Raw genomic sequence first — 24,395 nt, 5'->3', positions numbered from 1 at the left:
ATAATCAGCAATCCAAATGGCTGGGTGTTTCTCATAAAAACTCTGGCTAACGTGTCATCAACTATGGGGACAACTCTCTGAAGGAGCTTTAATAAACAAATGATGTTTGCCTTTTCTGATAAAGACACATGATGAATGAATATATAGAGCACTGAAAATTCCTGGTTACCTCCATGCAGAAAATATAGTTTCAATAAAATAACTTCATATTGACTGTCAAACTTTTCTTCCCTTATGTAATACTGTTCTGGATTAACAAAGCAGCTATTACAAATTAAAAAAAAAAAAAAAGTTTGCTTTTCTATAGAAAGGAGAATCAAAGAACGAAAGCCATGTAAGTTCTGAGCCATGTATGTGACACTAAAAAGAAACAAGGGGGGACATTAAAGAGTTCTAAAATCAAGAGGCCAGAACATGCTGCTGTTCTGTGGGTGTGCAGTCTCCTCTTCGCAAGTTAACCTTTCAACCACCTTCCTTTTCTCCCCGACGTCCTCAGAGCACCTGACTGGACAGCTGTCGCTCTCTCTGGCCCCCAACCAGAGATGCAGGTCCTGTGCAAATCCCGACGCCACTCTCCCTTCACTGCAGGGGCCGGTTTCCACTCAACTTCTAGTAGCTGCTCTGCACACACTCACTCAATATTCTCGGATCCTACTCCTGCTCACCGTGCTGCCTGTCCACTGTTCTCATAATGTGCCAACGTGCTAAGAAGCCTCCTAAGCGACAGGCTTCAAAGGCTGGGACGTTCATTATTCTGTCACCTAAAGCCCTCACACTTCTCAGTTCCTACCGGGTATTCCAGTCATCTTTGTGTACGTCTCCTCTTCACCTGCTTGTGAGTGGAGAGGAAGGGCTGGCCACCGTGTGTACCGAGCACAGTGCCTCACACAGTACATACCTATCCATTAAGTCCTGGCTGAATGAATACATGAAATGCTTCTCAGCAAAGACAAATAAGAAATGACAATGGTAACTTCTGAGAACTATCGTCACAGGAAATACACCTTTTTAAGAAGTTTTCAGCAGTATCTCTTGCCCTTTGGCTTACTTTCCCGTGTGTTTCAGGGCCCCCATCTCACCTCACAGTGATCAGTCACACCCATCCCCTTAGGGTCTCAGCCAATCACGCTCCCATGAGCCTATAACCAGTAGAAACATCATGCCAATGTGATCCACTTATTAACATGCACACCTTGACAACCCTCCCTTCAGAGGCAGTCCCAGGGGAATATGATATAAGGTGGCATATAGAAAGGTGTAAGAAACAAAGAATCTGTGGTCAGAGTATCTCGCCAATCCAGTCCTTTCACCTTAAGGAAGTGCTTTTACTTCCAAGCTGCTCCCTCTTATCAAATTTGAATTAAAGAATGAATATATACAGTACTGAGTTCATAGACAGAGCGTTCAATAAATGGATAGTTATATAACGTTTACACAGTGTATGTATATCATGTTGCTCCAAACACAACCAACCTCAATATATATCAGTTTTTAAAAAAAAAAAAAAAAGGTCAATAAGAAAAAACTGAGCAATTCATTGTGTGCAATAGTTTTCAGAGGCGGCTGACCACCCACATCAAAGCGCACAGGCTCACCTCACTGCCCTGCATTGTCTTCGCCGGGTTAGCAGAAGGGATGGCGGCGTTCAGCTCCGGCTCCGGCTTACACAGAAGCGCAATGGTGTCTCGGTGAGTCTGGTAACGCTCTTTCACCTGTCCATCTGCTTGCACAGCTTTATCCAAAACGGTTCTGAAGTTGTTTCCCTCTGTGGAAGAAGAAAAGAATATTACCAGAGCGCAGCAATGATTTTAACGGTAAAGTACACAAGCTGGTTGTACTCTCAGTTTTGCTCTCCAATTTCACTTGTCTCCCTGCCAGCCCCAAAGCACGAGATGCCAGAAACTGAGCTCCTGTCGGCCGTGGCAGCATCAGTGGCAGAAAAATGACAGAATCGACTGTAAAGCAAAGCAGTTATAACCTTAAACACCTCTGTGGTTACGGTCCCCTAAATAAAAGCTAACTGACATTAACCTTCTTCTACAACTCATGAAGACAGACAGGTAACATCCACTCCAAAAACTGTTACAACTTATTTCAAAAATGTTCTGTCTCAAAGGATCACTCTTTAAATTTGACTTATAAGAAAAGCAGATATATTTTTAGAAAAGTCACAATAGTATTAAATACTTTTTACAGAGAAGTAAAGCAAGTCTAGATATCATTTATCTGAACAAGCACAAAATCGTTATAATCAAAGTCTTAAAAATAATAATTTGGCTTCAGGTTAATTTTAAAACTCATCTTTTACTACCTGGTAGTATCACTACTAAATGAAATGAAATCACAATACCACATACATATACAATATCTCATTTATCTTTTTTTACAATATGCAGAAAACTTGGAACAGGAAGTAAGAGTTACAGGATCATTTTAATTTTCACTTTCTTAAGAACCTGAACTTACCATAATGAACATCCTTGTTATTTTTTATCTTACATGAAACTGAAGAAAAACACCTGGATTTTCATATGGAGCCTAATTCAATCAAGCAAAAATTGTGGATACAAAATGAGAACTTACTCAAGTGAAAGTCATTTAGGGACATTTTTACCTGTTCTTAAAGGCTTATAAAGTTCATTGGATGGCGTCCTTTGCCAACGTTCCTTGAATTTTGCCCTTAAATCATTGTCAGTCGCTTCTTCTTCATCCAACAACCTTAGTGACTTTTAAAAAGGAGGCAAAGCAACAGTGAAATATCATTTCTGATATTAAAAAATAAAAAATATTTTTTAAATGATCATACTCAATATAGGTGAGAATTAGTGAGCTGGGACTATTTCTACAGTACTGGTTAGAATATAAATTAGTACAATAATTTCCATTGCAGAAATCCAAGTCATGATATACTTAACAAAACATCTAGTAAAATTTAAGGCTAAGTTAGCCATTACCTTACTCAGTAAAATTAAGATGACTAAGAGATTGTGTACATCCATATACCAAAACGACTTTTAAACGAAGATTTTTTTTTAAGTTTAAATAAACAGAAAGCCTTTAGAACTTTGAACCCATAAAAAAAAGAAAAAACTGATTAACTCATACAAATAAAAGATTTAGATGTCAACCCAATACAACAAACTGAAAATTAACATTAAAAAAAAAGCCTTTCGAATGCAGAGCTGAGAAGACAAGATAGTAGAGGCAGAAACTTAAAAAAGTGCTAATCCACCAATGGACTCAAGTGCTAGAGTCAATGGCACCTGTTAATGCCTGACAGTTTAGAGCAGAGATCTACAAACTTTGTGTCAAACGTCAGAGCAAATATTTTAGGCTTGTAGAGTACAGTCTCACATATTCTTTTTTTTTTATAACAATTTTCTAAAAGTGGTAAAAATCATCTTTAATTAGTGAACCATATAAAACAGGCCACAAGGTGGAGCTGGCCTACTGTCCACAGTTCACCAACTACACATTCTCTAGTGGCTCAGAATGTGCATTTAACGGGAGACAAGAAACACAGGCGGGGCTAGTATGAGTAGATCAAAGGCACTATGTTCCCTGAAAAGGGGGCTTCCAAATGGATGACACTCAGTGGGTGAGTATCTAAAGGGAAACTGACCAACTGAAGGGAATTTGCCCATCTGAACCCTGGCTCTATATGGAAAAGAAAAGAAGTATCACCTTAAGATTCCTAACCAAAAAAGCCTGAACTTAGGACAGGAAACGACTACCTGTATGACACAAACTCCTAAAATGAACTTTAGAATAAAAGATTAACCACACATACACACACACAAAAACCCTCCAAAAAAGTTTTAAAATACAGGAAACACACAAACAAAAACACCGAAATAAGAGGAAACAAACCAGCATGAGAAAAAAAATCAGGAAAAAACAACAAATCACAGAAGCAAACCACAAAGACTACTGACCCTGAGGTAAGAGAAAGAATATAAACTAAACATATTTAATAGGTTTTAGAGTAAAAGTATGACAGGAGAAAGAAAATGAGAAGAACTGAAAAAGAGCCAAATAAAATTTGTGGAAATGAAAGAAATTATAAAATTAGGAAGCTAATGGATAGTTAAAACACTGCTGGGATATAACTGAAGAGAACTAATGAACTGGAAGACAGACCAGAAGAAATCAGGTACAAGGAAGCACAGAGCAACAGAAAACACAAGTGGCTGGAAGACCCAGAAAATAAACCGAGAAGACACAACATCAGAGATGGAGAAAGACATAATAATGAAAACTGGGAAAAAGCAATATTCAAAAAAGTGAAAACTAAGAACTTTCCAGGACGGATCAAAGACACAATTTCTCAAATTCACTGAGTACAATGGAATATCAAGCAACTTAAATAAAAGAAAACCCATACCCAGACACATCATAATAAATTATAAAAAAGAAAAGTATACAACTTTCATGCTGCTAAAAAGGGGAAAAAATTAAAAATGGAGGGAACTCAATAAAACCATAAAAAGTGAGGGTGAGGAGGAACCAAAGAAAGAAAACAGAGAGAAATCAAAACAGTAAGACAAGTCTTGTAGAAAAATATGGTTCCAAATATATGAATAATGACAGCTAAAATATATGGATTTAACCCTCCACAAAGAGATATTGTCAAGCTAAAAGTAAAGAAAAAATCTTATTACCATATGCTATTTACAAAAGACACAATCACAAAAACACACAAGTTGAAAGTCAAACACACAACAAGAAAGTTATAGACCAGTATCCGTAATAAGAAGGTAACTAACTGCAAAATGCTCAACAAAATACTACCAAACCAAATCTAGCAGCACATTAAAAGAATTCTATACCATGACAAAGTGAGATAACCTAGGAATGCAAGAGTGGCTCACACTGAAGAATCAGTTAATGTAATGATCCATATTAGTAGAATGAAGGGAGAAAATCCATGTGATTATCTTGAGATACAGAAAAAATATTTGACAAAATCTAACACTCTTTTGTGATAAAAGCACTCAACAAATTAACGACGGAAAGGAACTTCCTCAATCTGAGAACAGCCATCTATGAAAAACTTAACAGCTTAACGGGAAAAACTGGAAGGTTTCCCCTAAGATAACGATCAAGAAAAGTCTGTGGCCTCTCACTGCTTCAAACCAGGACTGAACTGGGTGGTGCAATTAGAGTAAGAAATAAAGGGCATCCAAAAGTGCAATGGAAGAACTACCTCTAGGTGTAAATGATATGACTTTTTATATGAAAAATCCTAAGCAATCCATAACATAACTACTAGAGATAATAAACAAATTTAGTAGAGTTGCAAAAAGCAAAATCAACACACAAAATCAGCTGTGTTTCTATACTCTAGCAATGAAGAATCCAAATAGGAAATTAAGATAATTCCATTACAGTAGCATCAAAAAGAAAATAAGAATCAGTTTCATCAAGAAAGTAAAATACTTGTATAGTGAAAAGTATAAAACACTGCTGAAAGAAATGGAAAGACAGCCTCCATCCATAGACTGGAAGTTGTAATACTGTTAAAGATCAGCAAAATACTCCTCAAATTGATCTAAACATTCGATACAATCCTCTCTAAAGTCTTACTAATTTTAGGATTTTCTACATATAAGGTCAAATCAAATCATAGTAAGATAGCACTTCATAGCCACAAGGATGGCTTTTTTTTTTTAAAGACAGTTATAAGGATGTGGAGAAATTTGGAACCTTCATACACTCTTGGTAAAACATAAAAGGGCACAGCTACCTTTGCAAACCAGTTTCACAGTTCCTCAAAAAGTTAAACACAGCATTACTGTACAACTCAGCAATTTCACTCCTGTGTATATAACCCAAGAGAACTGAAAACAGGAGTTCGAACATAGCCTGTTCACAAATAACAGCATTATTCTGAACAAGCAGAAAGTGGAAACATCCCAAGTGTCTATCCCTGATGAATGGGCAAATAAAATACTTAATGATACATCCACACAATGGAATATTTAGCCACAGAAAGAAATGAAGTACTGACACTTGCTGTGACATGAACGAACCTTGAAAAGATGCTAAGTGAGAAAGGCAAACTTCAAAGGCATGATTCCATTTATCTGCAATGTCCAGAATGAATAAATCTATACAAACAGAAGTCAGATTTGTAGTTGCCAAGAACAAGGGGAACGGGAGAAAGAGGAGTGACTGTTAACTAGTACAGGCTTTCTTTTGGAGGTGATGAAAATGTTCCAGAATTAGACTGTGCTGGTGCTCAAACAATATTGTGAATGTGCTAAAAACCACTGGTGTCCACTTAAAAGAGGTCAAAATGGTGAAATTTTATGTTATGTGAATTTTACCTCAAAAAAAGAAAAAAAGACACATGTAAGATAAATGTAGGTGATTTATGAAAAGAACCAATTAAATATCCTTATTCTGGAAATGAAAAATATGGGGGGGGGGGGATGCAATAGAAAGGCTGAAGAAAACAAAAGGCAGCGCTAAATAGCCAATTAATGAGCTGGAAGGCTAGCCTCAGACAGTCTCCCACATAGAGAAAAAGTAGCAGAAATGTTAAGAGATGTGAAGAACTGAATCAGAAGCACCACCATCAATCTAACAGGAATTCATTAGGAAAGAATGGAGAAAAAAGAATAACTGAAGAAATAGAGCCCATGAGTCTAAAAGGGAAAGGGTCCAACAGATACCAAACAAGATAAATTTATCATTTAAAAAATAAATTAGTGGACACTTCAAATTATCTGAAAACCAAGACTAGAATTAAATTTGCTACCAGAGACATAAACACTCAAAAACAGTATCAGCTTCACAACTTAATAACTTACTTAAAATGAGACTATAAATACAACCAAAAGAATAATGAGTCTAACTCATAAGGCTGTTAGGAAGATAAAATAAATAAAAATACCTCATAAGAGAGGCAGACAACAGACATCCCATACACACTAATAAAGCCAGTTTTTCCTTAATTATGAGATGAGCTTTTTTCACATTAATATTTGTTTTATTTTAGTTAAGCCCTTAAGTAACCCTGGAAGGTATATATTCTCATTCCCAAGGTTCACACTGTCATACTATATAAGTACTCTGTCTTTGCCCCAAAGTATTTGGAAACAGTGTAAATACAACTTTCTCTGATATAGTTAACTGAAAGACTGAAACACCATGGATTAAGCATTGATAACAGAAGTCACCTAAAAGACTCCTAAACTGTCAAAAACCAAAATAACCAGTCTGAATACATTTAAAGAAACAAATGTATCAATTAGTAGAAAGAGGTAAAAGCACCTTAAAAGCAGAGTAACACTGGCAAATAGTTGACTTTAGCTAACAAACTTTAGTGCTACATTCCTATTGATAAAATGCCCTTTCCACCTAAAGATGAGTATGGTGGGCTTAGAAAACATATGATGGCCAACTTCCTCAGTCTGATTCCTCGTTCACCAGAGACTGAATCTTTCACAAGAAAAAAAAGTCCTTAATAATGAAAAAGTCTGAACAGTTTGTGTGACAGTAATTTCTCACAGTATACCAGTTTCACACAATGGTCAGGTAAGTTTCATTAATGCGCACTTACATACCCTTAAGACATATGAACCCATTTTCACTCAGAATTCCTCTTGACGCTGAAGGGCAGACTATGGGCCACAATAAATTCACCTGAATGATGAGCGCTACCTTGTGAAACCACAGGAAGAAACCTCCTGTCCCAATCCCTGCTGGACACCAAGGGGCCAAAGAGTATTTTATTTACCTGAAAAGCAAATCTCTTAAAACGTACCTCATCGAGAATTTCTCTATTTCTTTGCAGAAGTTCAGGTAGCTCTTTGATCAACTGATCAACAGTCTGGATGCCTCCCTGTTCAATCACAGATGTGGACTTGGTCAATATAGACTGAGGTACGGTATCTCCAGATATATCTTCAATTGCTGCTGGAAGATTAAGGGAAGCTAACACCCTGAAAAAATGAGATACTATGTCATCTAAAGGTCTAATACATCTTTCAAACACTAGCAGCAGACTTATCACTCCAAAGAAGTGGATAAGCGCTACAAATGGAAACATAAAGCAAACCCAAAGGAAAAACAGAAAATCAGGAATTGATAAAATTAAACAAAAACTCATTAGAGGATTAAATTAGGTTCACAGTTCAGAACCGAGAGCCAAAAAGTAAAAAAGTTACCTTAAAAAATACTAGATACCTTTGGCTCACTGGTTAAACTTTACTTCTTTCACTCTAAGTAATTAAAAGTCAAAAATTCTATTTTAAAAATAGAATTTATCACACTCCTGATTGTTATACTGTCAGTGACAAAAAAGAAATAATACACAAAATAGTTATAATTTCACATCAGCTCAGTCGCTCAGTCGTGTCCAACTCTGTGACCCCATGCATTGTAGCACAACAGGCTTCCCTGTCCATCACCAACTCCCGGAGCTTACTCAAGCTCATGTCCATCGAGTTGGTGATGCCATCCAACCATCTCATCCTCTGTCGTCCCCTTCTCCTCCTGCCTTCAATCTTTCCCAGCAACAGGTTCTTTTCTAGTGAGTCAGTTCTTCACATCAGGTGGCCAGAGTTTTGGAGTTTCAGCTTCAGCATCAGTCCTTCCAGTGAATATTCAGGACTGACTGGTTGGATCTCCTTGTAGTCCAAAGGACTCTCAAGAGTCTTCTCCAACACCACAGTTCAAAAGCATCAATTCTTCAACACTCAGCTTTCTTTACAGTCCAACTCTCATATCCATAAATGACTACTGGAAAAACCATGGCTTTGACTAGACAGATCTTTGTTGGCAAAGTAATGTTTCTGCTTTTTAATAAAGCTGTCTAGGTTGATCACAGCTTTCCTTCCAAGGAGCAAGTGTCTTTTAATTTCATGGCTGCAGTCACCATCCACAGTGATTTTGGAGGCCAGAAAAATAAAGTCAGCCACTGTTTCCACTGTTTCTCCATCTATTTCCCATGAAGTGATGGGACCGGATGCCATGATCTTAGTTTTCTAAATGTTGAGTTTTAAGCTAGTTTTTTCACTCTCGTCTTTCACTTGCATCCAAAGGATCTTTAGATCTTCTTTGCTTTCTGCCATAAGGGAGGTGTCATCTGCATATCTGAGGTTATTGATATTTCTCCCGGCAAACTTGATTCCAGCTTGTGCTTCATCCAGCCCAGCTTTTCTCCTGATATACTCTGCATATAAGTTAAATAAGCACAGTGACAATATATAGCCTTGATGTATTCCTTTCCCTATCTGAAACCAGTATTGTTCCATGTCCAGTTCTAACTGTTGCTTCCTGACCTGCACACAGATTTCTCAGGAGGCAGGTCAGATGGTCTGGCATTCCCATCTCTTTAAGAATTTTCCATAGTTTGTTGTGATCCACACAGTCAAAGGCTTTGGCATAGTCAATAAAGCAGAAATAGATGTTTCTCTGGAACTCTCTTGCTTTGTCAATGATCCAGTGGATGTTGGCAATTTGATCTCTGGTTCCTATGCCTTTTCTAAATCCAGCTTGAACATCTGAAAGTTCACAGTTCACGTACTGTTGAAGCCTGGTTTGGAGAATTCTGAGCATTACTTTGCTAGCATATGAGATGAGTGCAATTGTGTGGTGGTTTGAACATTCTTTGGCATTGCCTTTGAGACTGGAATAAAAACTGACCTTTTCCAGTCCTGTCACCACTGTTGAGTTTTCCAAATTTGCTGGCATATTGAGTGCAGCACTTTTCACAGATCAACTTTTAGGATTTGAAATAGCTCAACTGGAATTCCATCACCTCCACTAGCTTTGTTCATAGTGATGCTTCCTTGACTAAGGCCCACTTGACTTTGCATTCCAGGATGTCTGGCTCTAGGTTAGTGATCACACCACTGTGATTATCTGGATCATGAAGAACTTTTTTGTACAGTTCTTCTGTGTATTCTTGCCACCTCTTCTTAATATCTTCGGCTTCTGTTAGGTCCATACCACTTCTGTCCTTACTGTGCCCATCTTTGCATGAAATGTTCCCTTGGTATCACTAATTTCTTGAACAGATCTCTAGTCTTTCCCATTCTGTTGTTTTCCTCTATTTCTTTGCACTGATCACTGAAGAAGACTTTCTTATCTCTCCTTGCTATTCTCTGGAACTCTGCATTCAAAGGGGTATATCTTTCCGTTTCTCTTTTGCCTTTCACTTCTCTCCTTTTCTCAGCTATTTGTAAGGCCTACTCAGACAACCATTTTGCCTTTTTGCATTTTATTTTGTGGGATGGTCTTGATCACTGCCTCCTGTACAATGTCACAAACCTCCGTCCATAGTTCTTCAGGCACTCTATCAGATCTAGTCCCTTAAATCTTATTTCTCACTTCCACTGTACAGTCATAAGGGATTTGTTTTAGATCATACCTGAATGGTCTGGTGGTTTTCCCTACTTTCTTCACTTTAAGTCTAAATTTGGCAACAAGGAGTTCATGATCTGAGCCACAGTCAGCTCCCAATCTTGCTTTTACTGACTATATAGAGCTTCTCCATCTTTGGCCGCAAAGGATATAATGAATCTGATTTTGGTGTTGACCATCTGGTGATGTCCATGTGTAGTCTTCTCTTTTGTTGTTGGAAGAGGGTGTTTGCTATGACCAGTGCGTTCTCTTGGCAAAACTGTTAACCTTTGACCTGCTTCATTTTGTACTGCAAAGCCAAATTTTCCTGTTACTCCAGGTATCTCTTGATTTCCTACTTTTATATTCCAGTCCCCTATAATGAAAAGAGGCTCATCTTCTCCTGCAAGAACTCCAAAATTACAACTTGTTGCTGAACAACCGTCGAAAGGAGAGTGTTAGAGCCCACCAAAAAAGATACCCCACATCCAAGGGCAAAGGAGAAGCCCCAGCAGGATGGTAGGAGAGGCAAAATCATGTTTAGAATCAAACCCCATACCCACCAGACACACTCGGAGGGCTCAAACAAACCCTGTGTGCACCAGGACCCAGAGACTTACACCAGAACTTAAACAGGACTGGGGAAACAAACTCTTGGAGGGTATAACAAAACCCTGGACACACCAGGACCCAGGAGAAAGGACCAGTGGCCCCATGAGAGACTGACCCAGACTTGCCCACGAGAGTCCAGGAGTCGTCGCCAGAGGAGGCATGGGTCAGCGGTGGCCTGCTACAGGGTTGGGGGCACTGAGCGTCGCAGTGCATGCAGAGGACCTTTTGAGGAGGTCACCATTATTTTCATTACCTCTACCATAGTTTGGCCTCAGGTCAAACAACAGGGAGGGAACACAGCCCCACCCATCAACAGAAAATTGGATTAAAGATTTACTGGGCATAGCCCCATCCATCAGAATAAGACCGAGTTTCCCCCCTCAATCTCTCCCATCAGGAAGCTTTCATAAGCCTCTTGTCCTTCTCCATCAGAGAGCAGACAGAATGAAAACCACAATCACAGAAGACTAACCAAACTGACCACATGGACCACAGAGTTGTTTAACTCAATGAAACTATGAGCCATGCCATGTAGGGCCACCCAAGACAGATGGGTCATGATGGAGAGTTCTGACTAAATGTGGTCCACTGGAGAAGGGAATAGCAAACCACTTCAGTATTCTTGCCGTGAGAACCCCATGAACAATATGAAAAGGCGAAAAGACAGGACACTGAAATATGAACTTCCCAGTTCAGGTGCCCAGTATGCTACTGGAGATTGGTAGAGAAATAACTCCAGAAACAATGAAGAGACGGAGCCGAAGCAAAAACAACACCCAGCTGTGGATGTGACCGGTGATGGAAGTAAAGCCCGATGCTGTAAAGAGCAATACTGCATAAGAACCTTGAATGCTACGTCCATGAACCAAGGCAAATTGCAAGTGGTCAAACAGAAGATGGCAAGAGTGAACATCAACATTTTAGGAACCAGTGAACTAAGATGGACTGGAATGGGTGAATTTAACTCAGATGACCATTATATCTACTACTGTGGACAAGAATCCCTTAGAAAAAATGGAGTAGCCCTCATAGTAAACAAGAGTCCGAAATGCAGTACTTGGATGCAATCTCAAAAACGAGAGAATGATCTCTGTTCATTTCCAAGGCAAACCATTCAATATCACAGTAATCCAAGTCTATGCCCCGACCACTAATGCTAAAGAAGCTGAACAGTTCTATGAAGACCTACAAGACCTTCTAGAACTAACACCCAATTTCACATCATCTAGGCATAATGTCAAGAGGACATAGTTGATGTACATATTAATACAGAATTTCCATTTGTTTTGTGGCACAATAACTATTATTCTATTATTTCATTTACATAATGGGAGGAATATTAGGGTAAACTTACGCTGCCTTACTGCTGGAAAAAGAATAATGAGGTCAAAACTTACTCATTCATCAAAATTAAAAACATGAAAAGGCAAACAAGACTAGGCGGAAAAAAAACTCAGTAACATATCTGACAAAGGATTTACCTCTAGAATATCTAAAGAACTCTTTAAAGATTATTAAGAAGAAAAATGAGCAATAGATTTCAACACTTCACAAAAGACATGGCTAATAAGCACATGAAGAGTTGCTCAACATCATTAGTCACCAGGGGGAATGCAAACTAAACCACAATGAGACACTGCTACACACACACCAAAACAGCTAAAATTAGAGAGACTGCCAATGCTAAGTTCTGACGGAGTGCCGAGAAAGCGCACTTCTCAACCAGCGCAGGAACAACGACTCTGGAAAACCTTCTGGCCATTTCAAGAGAAGTAAACATACACTAACCACACAATTCAACAATTCTGTAATCCTAGGTTATTTGCTCATGAGAAATAAAACCTGTCCACACAAAGATGTGGACATCAATGCTCATAACAACCAAAATGTCCATCAATAGGTAAAAGTAACAGACTATGTGGCCATAAAAAGGAATACTACTAAGTAATAAAAGGGATCGAACTGATACATAAACCATGATTATACCAAGTGAAAGAAGCCCAAGATATTTTTAATATATACTGTTACATGCTGTACATTACTATACACTATACATTACTATAACAATACCATACACTGTATATAACATACTATATATATGCAATGTACTATTTACTGTATACAAAACACTATAAAATCTACATATTGCACACACTATACTAATTGCATTTATATTAAAATTATATAAAAGGTAAAACTAACCTATGGTGACAGGGAGCAGATCAGACGTGGCTAGAGGGTCGAGAAGACACTGAACAGACAGGCATGAGGGAATTTTTCTCAGGTAATAGCAATGTTCTCTGTCTTGATCGTGGAGGGTAGTTACATGGCCACACACATTTATCAAAAACGACTATACACTTAAAGTGGATTTATTTTGTGTAAAATTACACTTAATATTTTTTTTTAAAATGATAAATTATTTTGTCTTCAGTCCACCAAAAAGAAGAACTTGTTCAGAATACTGAATGTACATTTATCTGAACTTTAAAGTTCATTTCTACTTCTCATTTCCCTCAAATAAATACCCCCAAAATACAAATCAGTGGCCACAAATTTTCACTTTGTTTCTGTAATTAAATTTATTCTAATTATATCTGCCTTGTTGTTGGGGTTCAATAAATATAGTGTCCCCAAGAAAAGTATGTGTGTCTATATTTGCTATTTCAAATATCCTTAATATTCAGTTCTAAGCTCAGAAAAGTACAATGTTCATAAATAATCCATCAGGAAACATCAGGAATTCAGATAAATTTATGAAAGTTAAGCCCTACTTACCCATTTGCCAAAGTGGTGGCTTCTCTCATCTGAGCAATTGATCTGTTGACTAAATCAGCTTTCCTCTGATTGTAGGCAGCCAAAGACTGCTGCACTGACACAGGAACCATCTTCTCAAACAGATCTAAAATGAGGAATCAATTTCAATAAAATTTTAAGAGAAAAATTCACAACTGTAAAGTGACTATTCATATCTCCTTTCCAATATTCACATTAAAAGTCTTCAAACATTTAAAGAACAAAACTAAATCTATTGAAAAGACAATGATAAAGAGAATTTTTAGATCACTGTATTCACGGGCAATGATAATGAAGGCTTTTCCTCTGAACTTAATTTTCTTAAAGATGTGTTTATCATTAAGTTTAAGAGATCTTTGGTGAAGAAGATATACACAAGAGAAAATACTCATTCATTGATAAAACTGACCACAGTACCATGGTTTGCAGCTCTATCACTTCCTGGTTCTGCAACCTTGAGCAAATGACTTAACCACTCTGCATCAGTATACTCAGCAGTCAAATGAGGGTAATAACCATAACTGTCTCACGTAGCTGCTGTGAGAAGTAAATGAACTAATATTTTAAAGTGCTAAAAGAATTTCTGGCACATGGTAAACACTTTGAGCCTGTTAAACAGAAATAAGTACAGTAGTCCCATGGTACCTCAGGGGACTGGTTCCAGGACCCTCAGTGGGTACCAAACTCCAAGGATGCTCAAGTCTCTTACATAAAATGGCATAGTGTTTGCATATAACTTACACATATTCTCTCATATACTTTAAAACATTTCTAACTTATTTATAATACTTAACACAATGTAAATGCTATGTGAACAGTTGCCAGAGTACTGCAAATTCAAGTTTTGCTCTTTTGGGCACTTTCTGGAAATTTTTTTCTGTCAATATTTTCAGTCAGCAGTTGCTTTGAATTCAGGGCTGGGGAACCACAGATACAGACGGCCAACTATAAAATAACCATCCAATAACTTAGAAATATTAGGTCCCCAGGGTCTCACCTACAATGTATTGCACAGACCTACAATAGTCAAGGATATTATGACATTTTTATCTGATACAACCATGACTCCAGAAGCTTATATTTTTAAAGTCATACTTATATGTATTTATTTTTAATACCAGAATCTTAAATAACAAATGTCAACAAAAAGACAAGTGCTCATTTAAGTCTTTATAATTACCCAGTTTCAAGTTTTCAGACTCTGTTGTATACTTTATGCTTTACTACCATTTACTGTCCATCTTAAAATTTCACTGTTAACATGAATAAAATTCATTTTGAACATGAATAAAATTATATACAAAGCACACAACTGCAACTATGTGATTTTAGCTACAAACAATAGATTAAACTGGAGAAAAAATAAGTAACACTAAAGTGCCTCTGAATAGCTGACATACCGGTGAATTTCTGGCTGATGGGTACATTGACTGGAGTAGATTTCACAAGTGTGGCTTTGCCAATAGGGTCTAGATCTTTAAGGTCTGGCACTCGATCATGATAGATGAAGTCATTGTCCTTCTTTGCTGCAGTAAGGGCACGGTTGATTTTGTCAGAAAATTCCTTCACATTGACATATTCATCATAGCGAGATGCCACTGTTTTTATCAATTCTGCTGCATGCTAGCAAGAAAATGTTAAAAAAGAAAAAAAAAAAGTTTTCTTTTTTTCCAACAAATACCAAAGCTTTGGATTTTTAAAAAAATCTTTAAAGACTAGCATTACTAGCATTGTGATCAACAGAACAACCTAGAAATTCTCTTATCAAAAAATACCAAAATATCAAAAATGTAGAATACATAGCAGACACCCCTCTAAGACATGAGTGAATTACCAAGAGAGTAAAAGAAATCAAAACTATAAACTGAGGAAAGCTATCTCTGGCTGTTGGGTATTTCTGTATCCAAAGGACTAGCAGTTAAAATGCATTAAAAGCCCTCAGGGAGACTTTAGACAGGGGGTCTTGAAACTACCTAAGACAATAAACTAGAAAGAAGAAACATCCCCTTCACCACCCCAACCCCACATAAAGACAGAAACCTCAAAGGGCTACATGTGGAATGAAAATGGTGGGTCAGAAAAAAACTCTGCAACACAGAAAAACAACAAGAAAGCATGTCATGTCAGCAACAATCGGACTTTCTCCTTTAAAAGTTGCCCTTGTGATACAAAAGATGAACATAAAAAATTTAGGCTCAAATTACTTAGGTACAGTAATGCCAAATAAAATAGATAAGTCAAAAAATATTGAGGATAAATTCAGTAAAAACATTTGACAATTTGCCAGAAAGATATAAACTTCACAAATGTTGTATTTGAAAGCCTTTATCTACATAAACAATTATAATAAAAAACGGATAAATCTATCCATTTTATTATTAGAGTGAATGATTTTAACACTCTTTGTCTCAGCAATAAATGGACCAAGTAAACCAAAAATGTTTAAGATTACAGAAGTTCTGAACAACACAATTAATGAGTTTGATTTACCAGACATGGAGAACCCTGGACTCCACAATTAGAGAATACATAATAGTCTCAGACTTATAAAGAACATCTGTAGTGATCACATGAAGACATAAAGCAAAAACACCAAAAGATAAAAACATCAAAATTACAAGATTATAAGAATGGCTTAATGTTAGAAAACCTATTTATGTAATTCTCCAAATAATAAATTTAAGTTTAAAAAAATCAAATTATCTCATAGATGCTGCCAAAATCATTTGATAAAATATTCACTCTTGACATTTCTTAAATCTTAGTAAAATAAAAATAAATATCCAGTTCCTTAATATGTTAAAATCTTAACCCTCAATGCTGATATCATGCTTAGCAGAAAAATAAAATATTCCTAGAGCTGAAATAAAACAAAGATCACCAGGATCATCATGAACATTGACCATGTAAAAATAACCAGACAAAAGAATGAAATTAGAGGTATAAAATTTAGCAAAGGAACAATTTATTATTTACAGGTGATATATTTATTTGCATACCAGAAAAATCTAAAAGAACCAACTATTTAGGAGGTAGCTTAGATACAAAATCAACATAGAAAATACAGATAAACCACCACCAATCTGAAAAGATACCCCTGCCCCCAAAAAATCCAGTTACTAGCAACAGGAAAGAAAAAAAGAAATTTTGAAATATTTGTGCAAGATTAATATGAAATAGAAATCAGGATAACCAAAACAAACAAAAGCTACATCTTTAGTGTAAACTAGGAGACGGGAAAACACACAAATTTAAACCACTTTTTAAATTTGTACATCAAATTTGACTTGTAAATGTGATCACTCTCCTAAATAGCAAAATTGGTATTAGGTGCAAAAGAAATGCTGAACAGAGCAGGAGAAAGAAGGGAAGGCGAAGGGCCCACCCTGAGGGGAACGTGCTTAGTTAAGCAAATCTGAAAACAATGAAATGCAATGAGGTGACAGCTGCCAGCTGATGATAAAGGCAAAGCCAAACGGCCTCCTGGAGCCACGCAAGGGTCAAAGGAAAAACCGGAATACTGAGGGGCCTCGTCCCAACAAGGCAGATAATGACAAGAGCAGGGATACTGGGTAAGCAGAAAAGTGGGGAGGAGGAAAAGGGATGAGCACTCAGAAAATGCCCACAAAATACAAACTGTTATAGCAGATAAACCACCTGGAAAAGCAAAAGCTGGGCGGAAGTCTGGGAAATATAGGCACAAAAGTGGAATCCTGCCTACACCAGGCTTTGAGAACCAGAGGGGAGGGGCCATACACTAGAAGGCTTGGAAAGATACCCGGTGTTCCCCCACCCAGGAATCTCTTCGACTAAAATCAAGCTTATTCAAATACAAGTAACCGAAAAGGCATTCCACCTGCCTCAACACAAAGAAACCACAAGGAAGAGGGTGGAAATGAGCACTTATCTTGTTATCTTTTCAACAGATAACAAAAATTCACCAAAGAAAATGTTGCCACAGGTAGCCACTGGTGGTCCAGTGGTTAGGACTCTGCACCTTCACTGCTGTGGCCCCAGGTTCAATCCCTGGTCAGGGAACGAAGATCACGCAAGCCGTGCGGCACAGTCAAAAGAAAAAAGAAAAAGAAATGCTGCCACAAGCGAAAGAACACAGCCTGCTAAAAAAGGCAAAATAAGCTAAAAGAGGTAAGGATGCAATCACAGTGCCAAAAGGACACAAAGTATGAATAGAGATGATATTCAGATAGCAAGATAACAGCAGGTAAAACTCAGGTCACAGTGGGTGATATTCTGATGGCAACGGAATGTGAAACGAGACCCAAAGAGCTCAGTGAAGAGAACTGGGAACCATTTAAGAAAAGACTGAAATATTTATGCAAAAACATGGAAGGGGTAATAGGTATCACAGAAACCACTGTAAGAAACACACAAAACAAGAAAAAGTAAGGACAACTCAACGTGGCAGCTGGGGAGCAGAGGCCATTACAAACTGAAAATTCAAGAGATGCATCAACCAAATGCACTGTGAGGACGGTGCATGAATCTTATTTGAACAAACTATAAAAGCACATTTTAGAAAAAATTAAAGCAAACTAAACTAGGTCTGGGTAATATTAGGTTACTAACTTATGAACTGGTATTAACTGTACTAGATAAGATGACACCATGGTTTTAATTTCTTTAAGTCTTATCTATTAGAGGCATATACTGAAGTAACTTAAGGATGAGATACGTGAGATAGCTGTAAATACATCAAAAAAATAAGAGGAAGGGGGAACAGATGAGACACAGAAAACACTGATAATCATTGAAACTGGGTAATAGATATTTGATGATTCTTATATATATATATATATATATATATATATGTTTGAAGCTTTCCATAATACTTAAATAAAATTCATACAGATGCAGAAGCAGGAACAATTAAGAAATTCAGGAAATGAGAGATGATCAATACCAATTAGGTATTAAAACATTCTAAAGTGTCAATATTCAAATGGTATAGCTGGAACATGAACAGATAAAACAGGCCAATGTAGCAGAATAAAAAGCTCCAAAATAGACCCAAATACATATGAAGGATTTAGTAAGCGATAAAGTCAAAATGCAATGGGGTAAAGAAAGTCATTGCAGTAAATGATCTGAAGACAACTGGGTAGCCATCTGAAAAAATTAAAATTGGATCCATCCTTCACATCACCTATCAGGATAAACTCCAAGTGGATCAAAGATTGATCCATTGAATATAATATACAATGAATTACAGATGTACTTATACTTTGATATCAGCAATCCCATTTCTAGGAATTTAAGGTATACCTGCTGCTATGGACTGAACTGTGTCCCCACCCCCACGCCCTCAAAATTTGTAAGTTGATGCTCTAACTTCCCAAGAGATGGTACTTGGACATGGAGCCTTTGGGAGATCACGGAGAAGTCATGAGGATGGGGCCCTCATGAAAGGATTAGTGCCCTTTTAAGAAGAGACCCCAGAAAGCATGCCGTCTCTCCCTACCATAAAAGTACACAGCAAGAAGTCAGGCTAGCAGCATGTAAGCCAACCATCCTGACACCCTCAGAATTCCAGCCTCCTGAACTATGAGAAAATAAATTTCTGTTGTTTAAACCACCCAATCTATGGTATTTTGTTATGGAAGCCTGAGCGAAGACAACTACTGAAACACAAAATGCCACATTCACATAATTAATCACTGCGGTGTGGTTTGCAATAACAAATCTTGGAAACACGCAAGTATCCAGCAATAACGTGTGGTTTATATAATGAGGTACAATGCAGCTCTAAAGAGAAATGAGAAAGGTCTCTTTGCTGCTGTATAAAATGGAGAGGGCTTCAATATGCTATATGAGAAAAATAAGATGCACAACACTACACATAGCATGTATGTGCTCAGTTGCTCAGTCATGTCTGATGCAGCCTGCCAGGCTCCTCTGTCCATGGGATTTCCCAGGCAAGAATACTGGAGTGGGTTGGCATTTCCTACTCCAAGGGATCTTCCCGACCCAGAGATCAAACCCGCGATTCTTGTGTCTCCTGCACTGGCAGGTGGGTTCTTTACCAATGTGCCACCCAAGGCATACGAGCTCTTATAAAGAAAAGGAAAGTTAAGAATGTGCATTAAGTGTGCATGCACATGCGTAGATATCTGCTTATATTTTCAAACAGAATTTTTAAAAAAACAACACTGAAAGGATTAAACAAGAAATAAGTGAAAATTACTTATGAGGCAGTGGGGGAAAAGGATATGGGGAATAAAACAGAAGAGAAAAGGCAGAGATCAGCTAAGTGTATACCTGTTTTCCCCAATTCTTATATTGAAAATTTTCAAGTTCATAGAAAAATTAAAAGAACAGAACAATTGAGAAAAAACACCTCCTCTTGTAACAACTGTTGCCAATTTTGTCATATTTGCTCTCTTTCCCACATATACACAGACCTTTTCTTTTTACATAACTATTTGAAACTGAAGTTCAGACATCACAACCCTTCATCCCTAAATATCTCAGCACGTATCTAATGAGGACACTCTCCTTAATACCTACAAACTAGTATCTAACAAAGAAAAAGGCAATACTTTCATAAAATCAGTTTTATCACCCTATTAGACTCCTCATTAATGAATTAAATAAATATCTGGTATGTATCCATTTTATCTGAGTCATAATTTTATATCTATATATATCCCTTAGTATTTGTGGGGGATTGGTTCCAGGACTCCTCACAGGCACTAAAATCTGAATGCTCCAGTCCTATAGCTGGCCCTCGTACCTACAGATTCTGTGTCTGCAGATTAAACACAGTACACGACCAGCAGTTGGCTGAATCCACATATTCAGAAGCTGCCAGTATGGAGAGCCAAGTACTTAATTCATTGAAATACACCTGCATATAAGTTGACTGGACAGTTCAAATCTGTGTTCTTCAAGGGTCAACTGGATCTTTATGTCTTTTTTAAAATTGAGCCTTGGTAGCTTTAGAGACCTGCCGGGATGATCAAGTAGACCCACCTCCTGGAGCCTAATAACTACACTGTCCAAGAAATGCACTTCATGAGCTGTGTGAGCCCAGGTACAATTTTCTTGGCCCCAGAAGTGAAGCAACCACAGCAATTTTCCCTTTGCTATCTTACCAATTGCTGTGATATTCCTGCATCCTGTGATTTTGTTTTTTACTTCCGGCTTGCTCATGACTAATACGCTTTCCTCCATTACTGTTAACAATGATTGCAAAACTGACTGAATGGTGCAACCATCAGGAACATGGGGCATTCTGAGCAAGAGACTGCATAGAATATGACTTAGCATTCATCTTTTTTGTCTGTTTTGTTCTGTTTGCCTATGTCTGAGCTCAAATCAAGTAAAAAAATACATCTCATACCTAATGGAAAGAGGAACAGCCCCTGGAGACATGAATCAGTACGTATTCATGTTGTTAACTTCCGACATATGACTAAAGCTGTGTAATTGAAGCTATACACTCTTCAGGTGTATAGCTGAAAAAAGTGTCTAAAAGTGAAAGAAGCTCTTATCTCCTGTGTGAACTTGAAATAGCTTCCTTTTCCAAAGAGCTTTTAAAAATTAGATTAACATTTCAAAAGCAGATCTTATATAGCTGGTTTATAGAGAATACTCCTTTGAGTATAAAAGTTCCAGAATTCCCCCAAAATAAAGAAGCTACACTTCTGTAAAACAAAGACCAATTTGCCATCTAGTCAATACCCACTGAAGTGGCTGACCAACAGTGGACCCTGAGAGGAATTCAGGATGAAAAACAAGATGAGACACTCCTCACACTCTGGAAAAACAGGCCCCTCAGACAGATGTCTATCTCAGGAAGAATTTTAATGAATCCAGATTCCTGTATCTTCCCAAACACAGAAAAGCACTAAAATCATTAACCTGGGATATTTGTTCTTTGTGACTAGCAGTCATCTTTTACTAAAAGGTATGCGTGACTGGCAGTACTCTCTCATCAAAATCAAATATGAGCTGGTTTCTCCCCTACCTCTTCAGAAAGGGTTCCTCGGAGCTACTGAAAGGCCACCCCCTAGGCCACAGTCCTCAGTAAAGTCCCTGAATAAAACTTACACTCCAACTCTTATGCTGTGTGCTTTTCTTTCAATCAATACTCCTGAGACTTTAAATATGCTACCCTGAAAAAAACTTTCCCCTAGAAACCCCTTTCTCAGAGGCATGTTTTCATCTGCTTTCATATGATGCTAAGTTACTACAACCAAAGTGAATCCCTGGACAAATAAATGTTTGATAATCTGAGTGTGCCTTTCTCTGATTTTGTCAGTGTGGAGTATAACACAAGCATGTATTTTATTTTTTAATAAGACTTGGGTTTCTCTTCTCATGAAAAGACTAATTACACTGAACTTCCTAAGTAACAGTTGCACTGTATCTTCTAATACTAGTCCATACTTAAATTTCCTTAACAGTCCTCTTCCTACCATCTGCTGACCAACTCTCAAAATACAAACAATTCGTGTAACAGCGCTCACCCCTGCTGCAAAGCTGCCCCAGATGTCATAGCAAATTACTTGTACGCCTAGGGCAAATACAACAGCATAGAAGGTAGTCTGCTGATTACAAAATCTATTTATATAGATTACCATTGTCCTTCTCAAACTATGGAATTTATGACCCAATATAGACCAAGGCTATGCCACAAGTTAAGCACTCCACATCCTTTCTGGAGCATGAAAATTAATTTAGAGTATTTTAAACTAAAATAAACATGAGTAAATAAAAGAGAACTGAATGCAAAGTTAACGTGAAATTTTTAGATACAATAGGAAACTTCAAAAAGCACACAGTAGGTATGCTGTCCTGTGCTCAGTTGCTCTGTCACATCAGACTCTGTGACGCAACGTACTGCAGCCCACCAGCCTCCACTGTCCATTGGATTTCCCATGCAAGAACACTGGAGTGGGTTGCCATTTCCTTCATAGTCTAAAAAATAAAAACAATCACCCATCTTCACGGACAGGTGAAATGAATGGGAAAGCTTTTTATGAGCAAACTTTGGAATCTCACTAAAAAAAAGAAGAAAAAGGAAATCCAAGTATTCAAGAAGTGACTTAAATATTTATTTCTCAGAAACTCACCTGTAGCCGTGCAATCTCTTCTCCAAATTTCTTCTGCTGTTTTGCCAGGATAGACTGGTGGTACTCAGCATAGGCCTGCATGATACAATGCTTTGCAGCCAAGACAGGGAACACCTCCTGGAAATAAAAATACTGACCAGGGAGAGTCCAACCACACAAATCACCAGACAACATGGGATGCAGGAAGAAAAAGGAAAAGGAGACAGAAATTAGAATCACCCCATTAATAGTTTAGAGATAGGTTAGTCATTAGGTGTAAACAGAGAGGACCACATGATTTTGCGTGGACTGGATTCAATGAATTTGAATACAGGGGTTTTTTCTTCCAATTAGAATTAACAACTGGGTTTTTTAACTGTTAAATGTAGCCAATTTAAGTTTTTACAATTGTCTTTAAGCCATGAAGTCAACATTTTGTTTACCAAGAAAAAAGGAAAGCATGCATTAGAAAGAGAAGTAGAATGGACATTCACAGAGGAACATCAAGCTCGGGCTTTAGCAGCTTTCTTGTGAGCCCTTACCCAGCTCTCAGTTAACTAAGACACCATTACTCACATATACTAATGAAACTGCTCTATAGCTGACTGTTTCATCATGTTTAAAAGACAAAAGACAGTGAAGTAAGTTCCCACTTAAATTCACAATCTAAGAGACTTTTAATAACAATGATTTTAAGCCATATAAAAATTACTCAGCATCACATAAAGACTAACATTTCAATACCATACACTCAAAAACACATAGCAGACAGACAAATGCACTGAGCTAATAACTAATATGATAAAGTGCTACTTTGCCCTAATTTGTTTTGAAAAAAATTCCAGCCAAAACTGATTTTAGAAGATCCAAAAACATGAACCAAAAAAGTAGTAGAGGGTCTTCCAAAATATCAAATCCTATAAGCTCAATGTTTTTAGGAAGTACATGCCATATAATATCCAAGAAATATACTAGACAATCACTGTCTAGACAAAAAAAATAATAATGAGAGAAATGAAAACTGAATCACTACCTTGTGTGCTTTCCTGTCTCCCAGGGAATAATTTCCTAGCTTCCTGGGTCACTACTTGCAGATATTCCAGTTTTATAACTAGAATATGAAAATACCTGATGAGCTTTATTAGTCAAAAGGCAAAAATAAAAGACATCTAAAATCTCAAAGTGCACTCATGCCAGTTCTCAAGGTTAAGTCTGGAGCAACTGAGTACTTAAACAGGAGATTTTTCAAGGAATACCAGGAGTGGTGCAGAGGTAGTTTCCAAGTCTTTGTAGGTGACACTGTCTTCTCGCCAGGACAGGACTGAACTAACGGCCCCACAGGATTTAACAGTACACTGTGCAGCTGATCACGAGGTCTTTCAGATGAAAAAAAGGTGAGAGGAGATCCCAAGTCTCTTAACAGCAATACTATTTATTACTACCTAAGATTCCTAGGCAAATTCTTCTACTGATCTCTTGGTGAATTTTTAATCTCCAGCAAACTTCGAATTCCTTGGTGCTCATATTCTGCTCATTCTCAACACTCATGTGTTGATGTAT

General features: G+C 37.5%; 1 protein-coding gene across 2 annotated transcripts in view; it reads right to left on the bottom strand.

Moving 5' to 3' along the window:
* Positions 1–24,395, bottom strand: part of PDCD6IP (programmed cell death 6 interacting protein) — a 68,142-nt gene that overhangs the window by 12,650 nt on the left and 31,097 nt on the right. Inside the window, exons 7-12 of one of the 2 annotated variants that reach the window (XM_065932949.1) lie at positions 22,857–22,988; positions 15,162–15,384; positions 13,744–13,867; positions 7,772–7,949; positions 2,615–2,726; positions 1,596–1,765 (exon numbers count right to left, since the gene is read on the bottom strand). In XM_065932949.1, the coding sequence (XP_065789021.1) occupies positions 1,596–1,765; positions 2,615–2,726; positions 7,772–7,949; positions 13,744–13,867; positions 15,162–15,384; positions 22,857–22,988 (939 nt within the window). The remainder of the gene's footprint in view (positions 1–1,595; positions 1,766–2,614; positions 2,727–7,771; positions 7,950–13,743; positions 13,868–15,161; positions 15,385–22,856; positions 22,989–24,395) is intronic. The other variant, XM_065932950.1, reaches the window with a different exon arrangement.

The sequence above is a fragment of the Muntiacus reevesi genome, chromosome 4 (assembly GCF_963930625.1).
Source record: "Muntiacus reevesi chromosome 4, mMunRee1.1, whole genome shotgun sequence".
Lineage (NCBI taxonomy): Eukaryota > Metazoa > Chordata > Mammalia > Artiodactyla > Cervidae > Muntiacus > Muntiacus reevesi.
Note: the sequence above shows the minus strand (reverse complement) of the source record. Positions and strands in the feature narration are given on the sequence as shown.